The 18,269-nt window shown below is 41.6% G+C and overlaps 1 protein-coding gene across 1 annotated transcript; it reads left to right on the top strand.

Annotated features, from left to right (window-relative positions):
- The first annotated feature begins 615 nt into the window (after positions 1-615).
- Positions 616-5,823, top strand: LOC118391987 (leucine rich adaptor protein 1-like). Its single transcript, XM_035783545.2, has 2 exons — positions 616-1,256; positions 3,857-5,823. The coding sequence occupies exons 1-2, from the start codon at positions 1,047-1,049 to the stop codon at positions 4,253-4,255; spliced, it is 609 nt and encodes a 202-aa protein (XP_035639438.1). The 5' UTR covers positions 616-1,046; the 3' UTR covers positions 4,256-5,823.
- The last annotated feature ends 12,446 nt before the right edge of the window (positions 5,824-18,269 follow it).

Here is an 18,269-nt window from a genome sequence, read left to right on the forward strand (position 1 = left end):
ACAGCTGAGAGCAAATTACTATGTGGACGAAGTAGAAACAAATAGAATGTAATTTAATAGAATAGGGAAAACGAAAGGATCCTCATTCTCATGAGGATTCTCAAGTTGTATAGCCTACTTTGTCATTCTTGTGAAGGTAATGTCAATTCTCATGTATTGCCACAAGGGGGTAGAAGTGTGAGGTCCAATACGACTTGAAAAAGAGTCAATAAGGGTTCAATTAATTTGTGTTGCTTTGAAGAAATATATCATTATTGTCAGGTCAAACTTAGGTTCATTTGCTTGCTTTAAAATCGTTCAAGATAGCTTTTTTAAATGTATTTATTTCATTATGCTGGTTTAATAACAATGTATGCAAACAGGCCATTAGGATGGCTACACAACATTGGTTTGAATTCAAATACATTCAGAAATACAGTTTACTGTAGCCTACTTTGCTGACATGAAATGGCAATTTAATCCGTTGTATGATTGAACTGATGATACTGTTGAAAATACTGTCGGCTACCATATGGGTGTACTTTGTGCACCATACACAAAAATATATGCTGCGACAATTGCCTTATCATTACGGCAAACAGGCGTAGTTTTATAGTCCCACTTGTCCGGGGTGTAAGGTTTCAGTCATAAACTGTGTGGTTGAGCAGCACGTCGTCATCCTACTGTGCCGCTCCGTGGTACGAATATTGTTTCAATGGTCACGGCTGACATCCCGGCGCAAGGGACTTCCGAATCTCTCAATTCACGTCTGTAGTGGCTGTGTTACAGGAATAACAGGGGTTGTTTCTATTTTGTTTTGAAATGCACTCTATATTTTGAGTTGGTGATAAGAAGTGGATTGGGAAACTGTGTTACTGTGCGCCTATGGATATAGAAGTCGCTTTCAACATCAGACCACTAAGACCATCCGGGCTATGACCTTTTCTTTGGAAGTGAAATCAGACGGAGCCGTCAAGCCACTGAACCCCATCATTTGCTCTCTGTGTTATTTCTACTGCACGTAGCATATATCGTTTTTTCGTTTATATTCTTACTGCAATTCTATCATGGAAGAGGACAACGTGTTATCCGATTTTAAGGACATTGAGAAAAAGTTGGGTCGCAATGTTCCTGAAAGTCTCATTCGTTCCCTAGCGGGAGGACATCATCATCACGACAAACATGAGGAGAGAAAACCGGCGACACCGAAGAACCGCTCAAACTCTGCTGACTTAAAACGACTGGAGAGCAAGATATTATTTTTGAAACAGGAAATGGTAGGCTGTGGTTTGCCTTAAAGATGCAATTTCAAATATATGTCCGTCTGTCGCTGTTGGGTCAGTGAGTTGTTTCGTGCAGTAAGCCTATAATAAAGTTGATTGAATACCGAAGCAGACATCCAAATCCGGTACAATTGCAATTCGGACCCAGGCTTTTTCAAGTCAGTTCACTGCTCCTTCAAAACCATGCTGTATATTCATTGGTGCAGTGCATTAAATGCAATTGACCATCGACACAAGAAAACAAAAAAAAGCTTTTAGCTGCAGTAGTCTAGTTGTTGCAGCTGCTTTAGGCTTTAATGGAACTTGGACGTTACGTTAGTTCACTGACCTGTGATGTGATAACTCGGCATTGTTATGCAGTAACTTCCAGACGACTGATGGCAATCCAACTGTATTGGCATTGTGTTCATAGGGTATATTTGGCATCTCATATGTTTATGGATGACTTCAAATGCCGCCTGGTCGCAAGGCATTGGAAATCATAGTGAGTGGCACGTCTTATTTATGTCTGATTGACTTCCACTGTCACTCCATCTGAAATAGAAGTAGGATATACACACTACAGGGTAGTTTTTTTTGCCATATTTCTGGCCGTCATTTAATACATAACAAGACAATGGGAGTCGGTGTCTCAATACCAAAGCGATCAACATTGGCCCACCTCTTAAATAACCCATTCTATTGAGTATTGAGCTATAAATCTATGGATTTAAGTGATGTTTCTCACCCTCTTATCAGCTACAGATGTGATGCCACCCAGTTGGCGAAAGCCATTAACACTTTCTCTCTACACATAACAACAACAATGCATAGTTCTTAACTGACTTGCCTAGTTAAATAAGGGTTAAATAAAGGTTAAATAAAAAATACATTGTCCGGTATCACGCAGGCAGACAATTCTCACCTCAATTAACGCTCATTTACACAAATTCCAAACTCAACAAAAATGTGTAAGTCGCTCTGGGAGCGTCTGCTAAATGACTTAAATGTAAATGTAAAATACAGGAGGATAGCCTGGAATTCAAATTGATTATCACTTGGATTCCATGCTACTACTTGCCTTGTTTGACCCCCTGTATTGAGGAGACCCCCCGCCCCTTTTAAGGCTTAAGGTCAGTCAAGGCATTAGGACCCTTGAACAGATGGTCAAATTGACAGAGTTTGTACAGAAGGGTACTGTGTCATTGCCTGGTTAACCAACTGAGGACAAATACCTCTCTCATGTTAGTTTCCATGTTGAAGTCATTGAAAGGGTGGTTCATAATACGATTATGATGACAGGCCCAGTAAACTATAATAACAGAGAAGATATCCCACTCGGGAGAGCATTTTGCCGGACACAAAGGCATATCGTGATGTAGGAAAGCTAGTCTTTGTCTTCTGACTGGACAGTCAAAAATGATATTGATGACAATGACTGAAATACATCCACCATGCTCTCTTGGGAGTAAAGCAGAAAAATACCAGTTTTATTCCATTCGGTTTAATTACATTTAAAACAAGTATAATCCACTGTGCTCCCTAGGACCCTACTATAGTGAATGGCACATTTGGGCCATCTAAGGCTTTTACTCTGCTGTCACTTCTTCAATCCAATTAGGCTGCTTTTCTCTTGGCCATTTGGCTAACCGACTGGTTCACTTTACAATATACATGGAGGGATCAACAGTTTGTCAAATCTGTACAGGGTTGACCTGTGTCGCCTGTAACTCCAGTTTTAGACAAACGTCCAGAATAATGTAACTAGTTTTAAACAGAGTTCAGAAAATATCTTAAACATATATCATAAGTAAGTATTGTTAGATACTAAATCAATGAAGTTCAATTTCAATGACTAACAAACAGGCAGCAGTAAATTGCATTAGCTATACCCATCTTGTGATTCACCACCCCATTCAAGCCAACTTTAATTGACACTGCTAATGCTTCTGTAAAATTCCACTATGCTCCGGCTGGGCGTCTGTGCACACATAAAGGACAGGTTATATCCGTAAGTAAACACTGGCAGCATTATGAGCTAGTCACGATCCACTCCCAAAAATGGCACTGTTTTATAGCCAGCCAGCTGTCCGGGCCATTGTATCAGCCTTGTCAACCACCATCTGGCATAATGCTTTTTGACTGGCTCGAGACTGCTGCTACTGACTGTCCATTGGTGTAAACGGCTGTCTATTTGTCACTAGTAGCCAGGGAAAATCTTATTGTGAAGTGATAATTCAATGGTGGTACTGTATGGGTGTGAGGGCGAGAATGTCCTGCTATGCCCTCACATACCATGCTGTTACATGCCAAGGACTGAGTGATTTCCTGTGGCATGCTTTTTTGTTTTACCTTTGTCCTTGTCCACATGCCAAAGAGTAGAGTGGTGTCTTTACAAACCCCAAGGGACAATTTGCTTTTCAGCATTACTTTGCCAACTCAAAATACATGCTGGTGATGTTCTTCTCACAAGAATGGAATAGGAAAGCAGTGAATTTAGAAAACAAATAAGATTGTGGGCCTAAATGTTGGAAGTGTGATATTGTGTGTAAATGTTGCCAGTAAAAATCTATAATAAAGTCCTAAAATGAATCTCCTTGTAACACCAAACGTAGGCCCACCTCCGTGCCATCGATGTCAAGCTGATGCAGCAGCTGATGTCAATCAACGAGGGCATCGAATCCATCAAATGGGTGATGGAGGACAAGGGGGGCCTAGCCAGTCGTGAAAGCAGCCTGACTGGCAGCCTGTACAGCTTAACGGACAGCGAGGACGACACCTCTCCACGCGGCAGCTTCACCAGTCTGCAGGACGGAAACAGTGACGGATTGGACGGGATATCCGTGGGCAGCTATCTGGATACGTTGGAGGAGTTAGCCGAGGACCTTCCAGACCACCCTTCTCCAACGGATCTTAATCTCTTCTCAGATATACCCATGATAGAGGACAAGACTTTCAGCAAGCCACCCATGCAAGTCAGAGTGGATTCCGATGAGTACTATTGCTTTGGATAGTGCTATCAATAGTGCCATCAAGCGTTATCAACGAGTTGGCATGGTAATAGTTCATTACAAATGTTTCATATGATGTCTGGTTCATTGAGCTCGTTGTGGGAAATATAGCACATGGATGTTTCCCTTGATGATCTGTTATTTTCCTGCTGCTAAGTATTCTATAGTGACATTTAAGTTGACCTTTATTTAATAGGCAAGTCAGTTAAGAACAAATTCTTATTTACAATGACGGCCTACCGGGGAACAGTGATTGTTCAGGAACTGCCTTGTTCAGGAATTTGTTCAACGCTCTAACCACTAGGCTACCTGCCGCCCCTTGTAAACCCATTTAAGTGGGTTTACAAGGGGCAACTACTCAGTTGTGCTATTTTGTATCATAAAACCAAATTCTTTTTTTGTCTTTTGATGCATTTCCACCTCACTAAACCTTAGCCACTTGTCGCCAGTTCGGAAGAGCTTTAAACATCATTGAGAATTCAACAAAGGTGCAATTTATCTGCCCCCAACAATATGAACTACAACCACGATCAACAGGTCTGGAACAAACATTTTTTTAAAATAAAGTAATGCACTCTCATCCTCATCATCTTTGGTGTTGCGTTCGAGTGCTCTTACCAAGACCCTCCCCTTGAATCCTCCAGAAGCGTTGAGGCGACTCTGACGGGGTATCTTACTTACAAATCTAACCTTTAAGAAGTATTTTGTTGTTAGTTTTGTTGTTAGAACAGCACGACTGAATTGGCAAAAATGTGATGTGTTTTTCACTAAATGTTCATTCAGTGCACTCTGACTGTACTCCAAAGAGTCTTGATACCTCAGTCTCTTCTTTTCTTTTTCACTTAGATACCATGTCTTTGGTTAGCCGCTCATCCATCTGAACTAAGTTAATGTAGTAGATAAGGAATTTGTGGTCATTTGGAGCATTAGCGGGTCTGTGCGAGACATCGACTGGACTGGTTTCGTGCGGCAGAAATACTGTTTTCTCTCAAATAGAGGCTGTATCATTCAAGTGCAATTTGTGAACATGCCAAATCGCTGTATTTTAGCTCATGTACCTAATATGGAAGCTAGTAAAATGAAAATTAAACATACATTTTTACAGTTATATGCTTACATATTTAACATTGGACAGATACATTGTTCCTGCTGGCTTTTTTATTTAGACAGATGGCAGTCGAATTGCCATGCCAACAAGGTCATTATTTTACTCTTTTTGTTTTGTTTTACCACAAGAGATGAATTGCAAACCATTTACAAAGTGGAATTCTTGACATTCTCAACACTCAGTTAATTTAATTACGAGATAGTATTTGTCGATCACAATTTATAACTTACTGTTGAACCAGTCAACTAGTTAATGACTGGTAACTAACAAAATTCAAGTACAAAAGTAATGCCATTTATTTCTGTACAAAGATGATATAGCTTGAAGCTCCACTTTCTGTGTCGATTCACATTACCTGTGAGTATTGTTTCATGTTGCTTACTTTTTAACGCTGTAATTTATTGTTTTTATTGGTGTTGTTGAAAGGTTTGTTGGGTAAAATAAATAATATATTGTGATGGTCTTCTTTCTCAGTTTCCTTCTCACACACACACACACACACACACACACACACACACACACACACACACACACACACACACACACACACACACACACTGGTTCACACAATGACCATTTTGTGGTAACATGCAATTAGTGGAGAGAATTGTTGGATTATTTATTAAAACCACAGAAGCGATTATATGCAGATTTTTATGATGAGGCAGTCTTGCTCCATTTTTGTCAGACTAGTGACGTTCCAACATGTGGCAATTTGACCAATGTACCATAGATAATTGTACCCAGTTAGAGCTAGATTCTATCAGATCCGAGCTAACTGACACCCGCATAATGGTTGTTTTGGCTGTGTCGGAGTTGGAACTGCGTTAGATCTGTCAAATCTACAAGAGGCTCCCGACATTATACCTAAAGTGGACATTGCCATTGGCTGCATAGAGTCGCATTAAGAGAAATCCCATGCAGCCTTGTTCACAAATTCGAACACTGTGTGATATATAGTAATCTACACCTCGATTAGGCAGATAGAAATCCTCATTATTTTGTTTAATGATGTCCAATTTGAGCTTCATTATTTCTATACAGCCTACACTTTCTCATTCTGAACTTCTAACGCAAGTGGGATGGGTGTGGCTTCGTGACTGAGCAGCTGCTCACTGATTTGGCAGCTCCAATGCAGTTGCACATACGACACCGCCAAAACATCAGCTATGTGGGTGTCGGCTATCGCCGGTTAACGCTAGATCGGATTAAATCTAGGCCTTTTGTCTTTTAATCTCCACACTTTAGATTACTTGAAAAAACAACTCGAAGAGGGCGATTCATATCCTAAATTTTGTAAATGGTAGTTCACTTTCTTTTTAAAACCTGTTGAACTATTAATGGAAGGCAAACCATTTGGGATTACACGTTTAGTAACGACTTAACTTCTCCTGAACGAAGCATCATTTTACTATAACTAAACCTTGGGAGTATTCATCACACAATATTATAGTCGGATCAAGTCAATAAAAACTCATGTCCGTCAGAGAGAAGACAGAAACACAAAATTAGTGCTACTCACAGTATGTTTTATGGACATTTTAATTCATCACGCTGGCTTGTTGGATGCTAAGGGAGATAATTGAATTTCAAGACCGGAGTGTACATATATTTATTGGAAAGCGGAGGCCCTTGTGGCACGATGAGCAGCCCCACTACATTCCAGTTCCCACACAGTGATGACATCACCATCTGTTCTATTTAACACTGCAGCTAACCCATATCACCTATCACGTCTTTTTTCTCATGAGACTACAATGATCTACTCTATTTAACTGCATACAATATCACTTCTCACTTTATTTTGGCGTTAAAGACAGCCTTTGTGGTCACATACGCCTCTGTGAGTCACAGATAATTCTGATGATGGGCAGCATGCAAGATAAATACAAATACCCTTGCAAGGGGTTTAATATAATTTCATATTGGTTCAAGTGACATGTTTTCCTTAACATTGGAGGTGAAGGGATTAGTGAAGAATCACTGTTAAAAACTGAAATAGGAAATGCATTGAATTGGTATTAATCACTGCATAAGGATTGGGAGGAATTACAGTACATCTCAGTTAATACCACAGTGATTTGTGTTTAGCCGCAGCATAGAAAATGCCTTTTGTGCTATATGTTTGGGTGTATAAAGTATTGGTCACATACTGTTTAACACTTTTATGATAGCTCTTTCTCTTTCTTCAGCCTCACACCATATTGTCTGAGATCACACTGTACTGGTGTTAAGCGAGGGGGAAATTGAGCATACTCTTGACGATCCAACAAATTTCCATGACTAAAAGCAAAGCAGCTTTATTTGGTTTACTTTGCCTTATCTCGGCTTCTTAGGCCTTTAGCACACTTGTCAAGGCTTAACAAAGCCAAACGTACCACCCCAGAAAGCCTTTTTGAATGACAGTGTGACCTCTGACCATATTCAATTAGAAACAGACAATGTACCATCATCATTTCCTGTCAATGAATCTTAACTTTGTCGCCACTGGCTATTCTTTGACTATCCCCTTCAGGGAAACAGAATGACTAGACCTAGTGGATCATAAAGTAATTGGAGGATTTCAAGAAACAAGAACAGGTTCCTCAGGTTGATTTGCTAATAACCCCTTCTATGCATCGGAATTCCTGAGAGAAGGGCATGGTACACCACCCATGTACAGTTTTTGGGTATTTTGTATTTCCAAGGCGGGGATTAAAAGCTTACTTTCTCTCCACATGCTCATATTCCCTTAGCACCTTTCTGACAAAAGATTCTAAGACCGTCTCTTTCACGTGAACATTCAGCACGTCAAGTCTATCTCTCTAAATACTGACTCAGCTAAACATGGCGATGGTTGCTAGTGCAAACAATGCAAAGACAAGGGCTCTCTTTGACACAGCATGGGGTTCAACAGTTTACTGTTCACCTTCAACAGAGGTGTGTCAACCCAATGAATCACAGGGTGCACGTGCTCCTTCAATTTGATCAACTCTTAATGTCAGGACAGTGTCAACAGAAAAGTGGCAAATCTGATGTCGAAGAAAGTGCAGGTTTTTACATCATATATTTTGTTAGTGTAAAAAAGCCTGTTGAATCAAAATACAATTTTAAAGATTGAATTCGGTATTTACAGACAGTCAAGGTGTTGAATATGGTTAGTTCGTTTTCCCTTAATTTACTCCTTGGACCTTGAACTAAGGGTGGATTTACATTAGTAAAATATGTCTAGTGAGATCTACAGCATCTTCAACATCAGATTTGCTCATTTTCTGTTTACACTAGCCTTAGATATTGAGAAAAATGTACTTTCTATAGCTGTGATATGTGGTTGTCCCACCTTTCTATCTTAAGATGAATGCAATAACTGTAAGTCTCTCAGGATAAGATCGACTGCTAATTGACTAAAATGTAAATGTGTGAGTGCAGCATATATATATATATATATATATATATATATAGACAAACAAAATAAGTATATAAATTCAAACTATGAATTGAGCTTCTCATCTAAACCATGTTGTGCATAGTATTGCACCTTTTTATTAACTCAATGATTCACAAATGTGTGGATATTTTAAAAGCCTTCCATTTTCAATTTGGCTATCAGAGAAAAAAATGTGTCTACTGACGCTATCAAAATCACATAGAAACGTGAGTTATAGATCTGTCATTATCATTGAAATCAAGCCTAAGTGGTAGATATGTTCTATGTGCTCTATTCCTGTGCTTCGCGTTCTTAAGTTTTGTTTTTGTCTCTTTAACTTTTGATTTTGTACACCAGCTACAAACAGCTGAAATACAATATTTTTTGTTATTGAAAATATATTTCACAGCGGTTTAGATGGTACAATGATTCCCTACACTATCCATTGCTTGTTTTGTCACATAAGCTATTAGAATTTTAGCAACCAGGAAACGGCAGGAGTGATTTCTGCGTATTGCACCTTTAAGGTAATTCATGTAATTCTTGCAGGGACATATGGTGTGTAAGAGCCTTGTCTTTACACTGTACCACTCAGAGGGGGTTATGTGGTGTAGATGTCTCCCACACTACCTCCAGAGGACATCCCTTAAAGAGATATTTGAATCTAGATTTGTCTGTTTACAACACACACGTATCTTTCCTGGACCTAGTTTGTGTCCTCAAAGTAGTGCAGCGTAAAGAGGCCCCAACAATAGCGTCAGGAAAGTTCAGAGAACCACTTTTTTCTCAGCACCTTAATGAACCATATTCTAACCAGGTGATTGAATAGGCTATCTAATATAATAATAATATATGCCATTTAGCGGACGCTTTTATCCAAAGCGACTTACAGTCATGTGTGCATACATTCTACGTATGGGTGGTCCTGGGAATCGAACCCACTACCCTGGCGTTACAAGCGCCATGCTCTACCAACTGAGCTACAGAAGGACTGCTAATAATCAGCTCCCTTCAGTCATGTCATGGCTGTTGTACTATGTACTGTATTTCCTATTCACGTCATGCAGTCCGCCAGATCACAGAGAGATGTTAGAATTGTTTTGGAAGCTAAGGGAGTCAGCTAAAAGTCATAAAACGGACCTGTTTGGCATAGTAATTCCATATTATTATAAGAGGCCTTGGTAAGGCCACATTTTCAGGGATATACAAACATAGATCACTTCTGTCTCCATACTACTTTTGTATAGAAATGCCAAGGCTATGTCAAAGATCCTTCCTCCAAAAGACATATCTTTGTACTAAATGTCATAATAATTCACAATTGATACACAATTTCCTCTGGCATTTCTGTTCCAGTTTCACACGGAATGATCCCACAACGGGGCAAGTCATGCTCTTGTCTCAACTACATCCGAAGGGAGAGATACGCATGGGAAACAAACACAGGGGGCCTAACTATCTCCGAGTCAAAAAGATCACACAAGTCCAAAACAATGATTTATTCATTCAAGTAGCTTGGCCCCAATTACTTCCCTCCAGAGCAAATAATTACACCGACATGCGTCTGAGAAAAAGAGCTTCCAAAGGAGATCCATTAACAAATTAGACACTGTATTGGGCCTGTGCCACCAGGCTTGGGATACCAATATCATGTGGTATCTGGGGAACTGTCACCATGCGACACTCAGGACACAGGATATGGGTTAGTGTAGTAGGGGGATCAAAGGGGGTCCGTACAGCAAAGGCAGGGGCCCCTGCAAACAGGAAGGAAGGCACAGATATAGACGTCTCAAACAAAAATCCCAAGTCAATTTAAAAGTCATTTAACAAGATAACTGTCATTATACTATGTGCTGTGCTATATCAACGAGGCAATGTTGTCCTGGCATTGAGACTTCTGATGGATTGTTTTCAACATCTAAACAAAGTATTAGTGTTAATGCCTAGCTCAACAAATTGTATACTTTATCTCTTGGTTTGGCTAATGCTTTTGGATCTGTTGCCCCCATAGCAAATCAGATCCACCGTCAGCCTACCATTTCGCATTCCCAGACATAAAGGAGTGCATGTTGGGAGATGTATGAACCTGTGTGGAAAACTTAATAAGGGTGGTCCTTTACCATTAATATCTTGTTTCTTCCTCGGGAAAAATACTTGTGAATGTCAAGTTTAACCACACTGCGATTTGCTAATGCCAGTCAACTTCACAGCCACGCCAAATATTTCAGACCAATTAGATTACTCCTCATACATAACTGGAGAACTCTCAACTGTGACGCCCACAAGTGTTGGGAAAATGTCCCAAATGTTTAATGCATCTCTACTGTAAAATAAGCCCCAGTTGAGCACTTTCCCATCACTCATCAGAATATGTTATTGTATTGTTAACCTGTTGCAATACAAGCTAGACTAACAATGGGAGACTCTGGTTTGGAACAGAAATGCTTTCTCTGAAGTTTACTACAATTTCCATTGTGGAAAGTTATGGGAAGCTCAATATACAAATGCCCACCACTCTGAGAACGTACTAACCTCAAGTCTATTGTGGTGCATTCCACACACAATAAACTTTTCTGAGACATTTATCAGATTTTAGAGTGGGTCATTCCCAAGTACTACAGACATTCCCAATCAAAGGACATTGAAAATGCAAAAGATCATTCTTCCCCTATGGTTTTTACAAGGTAAACTATGGAAAATTGTTAAGTATATTTATTATGTCATTAACATGATCCAACCAGGCCCAGATACCCGTTATTTGCTGGAGAAGGAAAACACTAAAGAGACAATAACTACCCACAAGACACAGGTGGGGAAAAGGCTACCTAAGTATGGTTCTCAATCAGAGACAACGATAGACAGCTGCCTCTGATTGAGAACCACACCCGGCCAAACACACAGAAATAGAAAACATAGAACACAAAAACATATAATGCCCACCCCAACTCACGCCCTGACCAAACCAAAATAGAGACATAAAAAGGATCTCTAACACCATGCCTTCGATCCTGTTAGCTTACTTAAATCAGTTTTACCTCATTTCTATTAGCATGTTAAATGTGTAACCAGAGGGAAAAAAACATTGACAAACTTTACTACACACACAGAGACTAGTACAAAGCTCTCCCTCACCCTCCATTTGACAAATCTATAAAAAGGTGGTCAGATGAAGCAGATGCTAAACTACAGGACTGCCTTACTAGCACAGACTGGAATATGTTCCTGGATTCTTCCGATGGCACTGAGGAGTACACCATATCAGTCACTGGCGTAAAAATAAATGCAAAGTGCATCGAGGACGTCGTCCCCACAGTGACGGTACATACATACCCCAACCAGAAGCCATGGATTACAGGCAACATTCGCACTGAGCTAAAGGGTAGAGCTGCCGCCTTCAAGGAGCGGGACTCTAACCCGGAAGCATATAAGAAATCCCACTATTCCCTCAGACGAACTATCAAACAGGCAAAGCGTCAATACAGGACTAAGATCAAATCGTACTACAACGGCTCTGATGTTCGTCGCATCTGGCAGGGCCTGCAACCTACTACATATTACAAAGTGAAGCGGAACCGAGAGCTGCCCAGTGACACGAGCCTACCAGACGAGCTAAATAACTTATCTGCTCGCTTGGAGGAAAGTAACACTGATACATGCATCATGAGAGCATCACCTCTTCCGGATGACTGTGTGATCACGCTCTCCGCAGCCGATGTGAGTAAGACCTTTAAACAGGTCAGCATTCACAAGGCCGCAGGGCCAGATGCATTACCAGGACGCGTACTCCGAGCATGAGGTGACAACCTGGCAAGTGTCTTCACTGACATTTTCAACCTCTCCCTGTCTGAGTCTGTAATACCAACATGTTTCAAGCAGACCACCATAGTCCCTGTGCCCAAGAACACTAAGGTAACCTGCCTAAATTACTACCGACCCGTAGCACTCATGTCTGTAGTTATGAATTGATTTGAAAGACTGGTCAGGCCTCACATTAACACCATTATCCCAGAGACCCGAGACCCACTCCAATTTGCATAACAGATCCACAGATGATGCAATCGCTATTGCACTTCACACTGCCCTTTCACACCTGGACAAAAGGAACAGCTATGTGAGAATTCTATTAATTGACGACAGCCCAGCGTTCAACACCATAGTGTCCTAAAAGCTCATCACTAAGCTAAGGACCCTGGGAGTTAACATCTCCCTCTGCAACTAGATTCTTGACTTCCTAACGGGCCGCCCCAGGTGATAAGGGTAGGTCACAACACATCCGCCACGTTGATCAGGGATGCGTGCACAGTCCCCTCTACCTCCTGTTCACTCATGACTGCACGACCAGGCACGACTCCAACACCATCATTAAGTTTGCTGATGACACAACCTTGTCACTTTATTAACTCTACCTACATGTACATTTTTACCCCAATTACCTCGACACCGGTGCCCCTGCACATTGACTCTGTACCGATAGCCCGATATTGTTACTTACTGCTGCTCTTTAATCATTTGTTATTCTTATCTCTTACTATTTTTTTTAGGTATTTTCTTAAAACTGCATTGTTGGTTAAGGGCTTGTAAGTAAGCATTTCACTGTAAGGTCTACACATGTTGTATTCCGCGCATGTGATAAATAAAATTTGATTTGATTTGAAGTTCTTCGCCTCATTTAGTCTGTCATATTTGTGCTCATTACATAGTGGGGGATATGGTGCTGCATAACAATATTAATGCAGAAATGTAGCATGCAGAGAGGAAAAATGTGCCTAATTCTTTAATAAGACGCATATTGATTAGATCACAATGATGGTAATTTATAATTACAACCTAATTGTGGTGACAGTCGTGCAGATACATGTCCTTGGAAGGCATGTTTCTGTTTGACTTGGGATGGGCTAATTAGTCAGTATTAGTCACACACTCTAGGCCTTGGGTGTGATATATTTTAGATCTGACTTGCCCCTCTGTTGAGACTGTAATCTGGGGGCACGTTTAGCAGGACTTAATGTTTTGGAACATTCAGATAGAAATATGCTATGTAGAACAAGCATGCCTCTCTGAGATGTAGAATAAAGAAGAAGGTTTGCTCTATTCATGGCCTTTCTATCTGCAACGTTTAACAATGTTTGGCTACTGAACGTGGCCCTGTTGGTGACTTCACTGTGACCTTTTGACTCCTAGCTCGTGTCACCCCCACCATTTTGAAAGGCCAAACCAAGGTATAGCAGAATGCCATAATGATGTGGTTGTCCAGATTTTTAATAGAACGTGGCTACGTGTGACTGAATGACAGACGTGTCATCACTGTAGTAGGGTTGGGTTTGAAGATCATCTCCCATCATGTAATGTGACCATACAGTGGATAAACAGTTAGGACCAGACCAGAGGAGGCTGGTGGGAGGGGTTATAGGAGGATGGGCTCATGTGGATGTTTGATACCGTTCAATTTGTTCCATTTCAGCCATTACAATGAGCCTGTCCTCCTATAGCTCCTCCTGTAGGCGTTTTGTGTTCTCTGTCACCTGGGGCTGCATGGCAAATGATCCAGGAACAAAGGCCAATGCCAAAGGACTAGTCAGCCCTTCCGTCCTCTGAGGAGAACAAAATGTATCTCGGTTACAGTATCCAAAGGACTGACTATTGAATGAGTGATAGAATAATGATATCGTATCCATGCTTGGTATCTATCTGAAACTTGTTCTCCGGGGATAACTCTGATGCTGTCTATATGGATGTATGATCTCTGTGGTAACTTGTATCTGGACAGGGTGAAGTCTAAATTACGCTCAACGAGGTTCTATTGTCTTCTCAGGCATGCTGTCTGATTTCCATTGGTCTCATCCCCCACACAAGCTATTAGATGCTATGACATCCTGTGGAGATTGGACCTTGGTTACACTGTAAACTTGGTATTGTTTGACTGGTCAAAGGTGATTGGTTTTGTGTTGAAAGGTTACAGATGTTATGAATGGAATTGAATGCCTTCATTCTCTCTCTTATTCTGTATTCAGTCCACGGAGGAAGGTTGTGCGATCAATTTTCATTTCCTAGGCTCCTAAGCCTCTGGCCTAGTAAGACTCTCTTTGTTCATGCTTTGTCTTCTAAGTTAACCTGAGGATCTATATGCCTAGAAGTATGCTTTGTAATGCTTGTTAATACTTGTTACTTAAGCTTCATGCCTTGTATGTGAATCCATGAATTGTACCATGTTAATTAAATATCTGCCTTTGATATAGACCATTCTCAGACCAATTCTTACTAGTCAATGTCAACTCATTGCCTAATGTTTGCATGCATATTTTACTTATCTTTATGGAGTCAGATAAACATTTCAATAGGCTAATTGCTTATTACAAGTCACATGTGAGGTATTTATAATATCATATACAGTATACTGTATATACACATGTCAAATATTATTGCCCACTACACTCCCACCAGCCTCCTCTGGACCAGAGACTGTGTTGCAATGAATCTGAGCCCAATACCTATTTTTAGTTTAGCAAGCTGTAACACGTGAATATGCAGTAACCACATGAATATGCACAAGCAAAGCAAAAAGCGAAGCCTGTCTCAAGCATTTGACGAAAGCTTTGATTAGCAATTATTGGCAGCATTAGAGCAGCAGCAACATTAATCACAAACCAAACTGGGCTCCCGAGTGGCGCAGTGGACTAATCAAATCAAATCGTTTTTGTCACATGCGCCAAATACAACAGGTGTAGCGTAGACCTTACAGTGAGATGCTTACTTACAAGCCCTTAACTAACAATGCAGTTTAAAAAAAATACTTTTTTTTTGTAAGAGATAAGTATAACAAAATGATTAAAGAGCAGCCTTAAATAACAATAGCGGGGCTATATAGAGGGGCAACCGGTACAGAGTCAATGTCTGGGGGCTCCGGTGTCAAGGAAATATGTACATGTAGGTAAAGTTATTAAAGTGACTATGCATAGATGATAACAGAGAGTAGCAGCAATGTAGAAGGGGGGCAATGCAAATAGTCAGGGTAGCCATTTGATTAGCTGTTCAGGAGCCTTATGGCTTGGGGGAAGAAGCTGTTTAGAAGCCTCTGGGACCTAGACTTGGTGCTCCGGTACTGCTTGCCGTGCGGTAGCAGAGAGAACAGTCTATGACTAGGGTGGCTGGAGTCTTTGACCATTTTTAGGGTCTTCCTCTGACACTGCCTGCTATAGAGGTCCTGGATGGCAGGAAGCTTGGTCCCGGTGATGTACTGGGCCATACGCACTACCCTCTGTAGTGCCTGGCGGGAGGATGGGCCGAGTAGTTGCCATACCAGGCAGTGATGCAACCTGTCAGAATGCTCTCGATGGTGCAGCTGTAAAACCTATTGAGGATCTGAGGACCCATGCCAAATCTTTTCAATCTCCTGAGGGGGAATATGTTTAGTCATGCCCTCTTCACGACTGTCTTGGTGTGCTTGGACCATGTTAGTTTGTTGGTGATGGGGACGCTAAGGAACTTGAAGCTCTCAACCTGCTCCACTACAGCCCCATCAATGAGAATGGGGGTGTGCTCGGTCCTTCTTTTCCTGTAGTCCGCAATCATCTCCTTTGTCTTGATCACGTTGAGGGAGAGATTGTTGTCCTTGCACCACATGGTCAGGTCTCTGACCTCCTCCCTATAGGCTGTCTCATCATTGTCGGTGATCAGGCCTACCACCGTTATGTCATCAGCAAACTTAAAGATGGTGTTGGAGTCGTGCCTGGCCGTGCAGTCATAAGTGAACAGGGAGTACAGGAGGTGACTGAGCACGCACCAGAGGGGCCCCTGTGTTGAGGATCAGCGTGGCGGATGTGTTGTTACCTACCCTTACCACCGGGGGCAGCCGGTCAGGAAGTCCAGGATCCAGTTGCAGAGGGAGGTGTTTACTCCCAGGGTCCTTAGCTCACATAGGTGTTCCTTTTGTCCACGTGTGAAAGGGGGCGGCAGGTAGCCTAGTGGTTAGAGCATTGGGCCAGTAATTGAAAGGTTACTAGTTTGAATCCCTGAGCTGACAATGTAAAAAATGTGTTGTTCTACCCCTGAACAAGGCAGTTAACCCACTGTTCCTAGGCTGTCATTGTAAATAAGGAGTTGTTATCGTAAATAAGAATTTGTTCTTAACTGACTTGCCTAGTTAAATAAAGGTTCAAAAAATGTCAGTGTGGTGTGCAATAGAGATGGATCTGTTGGTGTGTTATGCAAATTGAGGTGGGTTTAGGGTTTCTGGGATAATGGCATTGATGTGAGCCAGCATTGCATGGCTACATGGCTACAGATGTGAGTGCTATGGCTTGGTAGTCATGTAGACAGGTTACCTTAGTGTTCTTGGGAACAGGGACTATGGCGGTCTGCTTGAAACATGTTGGTATTACAGACAGGGAAATGTCAGAGAAGCCACTTTCCAGTTGGTCGGCACATGCTCGGAATACACTTCCTGGTAATCTGTCTGGCCTTGTGGCCTTATGAATGTTGACCTGTTTAAAGGTCTTACTCACATTGGCTGCGGAGAGGTGATGCTCTCATGCATGTTTCAGTGTTACTTGCATAGAAGTTATTTAGCTCATCTGGTAGGCTCATGTCACTGGGCAGCTCCCGGTTGTGCTTCCCTTTGTAGTCTGTAATAGTTTGCAAGCCCTGCCACATCCTACGAGCATCGGAGACTGTGTACGTTTCGATCTTGGTCCTGTATTGACACTTTGCCTGTTCGATGGTTCGTTGGAGGGCATAGCGGGATTTCTTATACGCTTCCGGGTTAGAGTCCCGCTCCTTGAAAGCGGCAGTTCTGCCCTTTAGCTATACTTATGCACTGAACAGCTGGTAAGAACAGCTGGAGTAGATCTGATTGGCTGCCTGATTTGCATTCAACTACAGTCACATCTAAAGTGCTCATTATACAATGTGCCACTTGATTAAAATCTTGATGTCCCCATCCCCAAAGTGCTGTATTGAATATCAGGAATATGATGGAAGATTTGTGTTAGTAGGGAATGATATGTTGTGATACAACTCAAAGTAATGAAAATCAGAAAATCAATGGTAGCATGACCCCCCCCCGTGACCTTCCCCCTGCCTATGTAGTTTCATTCCTCTCACTCTATTTCTCTCTCCCATTTACTTTATTTTTCACATAATCTCCCTCTCTTTCCCTCTCTCATCCTCTTATCTCTACCGTATAATCTCATTCCTCTCTCCCTCATCTCCTCCCCCCCTCTCTCTCATGACCCCTATCTCCACCTCTTCCAGTTCCTCACCTCTTTGCCTCCCTCCTCTCTCTCTCCCCTCCTCTCTCCCCCACTCTCTCTCTCTCTTCCTCTCTCACCCCCACCCCCTTCTCCCTCCCTACCCCTTTCAACTCCCTCTTTCACATTGATGTTTGTAGGGTTACCTCCCAACACCCTCTGTCTGTCCTGTTTGATTTCTGTCTGGGATAGATGCTCTCTCTCCTCTACCACTCTATACAGAGGCTGTGTCCCAAATGGCAGCCTATTCCCAATAAA

The sequence above is a fragment of the Oncorhynchus keta genome, chromosome 13, assembly GCF_023373465.1.
Source record: "Oncorhynchus keta strain PuntledgeMale-10-30-2019 chromosome 13, Oket_V2, whole genome shotgun sequence".
Taxonomy (NCBI): domain Eukaryota; kingdom Metazoa; phylum Chordata; class Actinopteri; order Salmoniformes; family Salmonidae; genus Oncorhynchus; species Oncorhynchus keta.

What these genes read in the sequence shown, in the direction of transcription:
- LOC118391987 (XM_035783545.2), top strand. Translation starts at nt 1,047, where the DNA reads ATGGAAGAGGACAACGTGTTATCCGATTTTAAGGACATTGAGAAAAAG. An exon ending in TATTTTTGAAACAGGAAATG is followed by an intron (nt 1,257 to 3,856) that starts GTAGGCTGTGGT and finishes CACCAAACGTAG; the next exon opens with GCCCACCTCCGTGCCATCGA.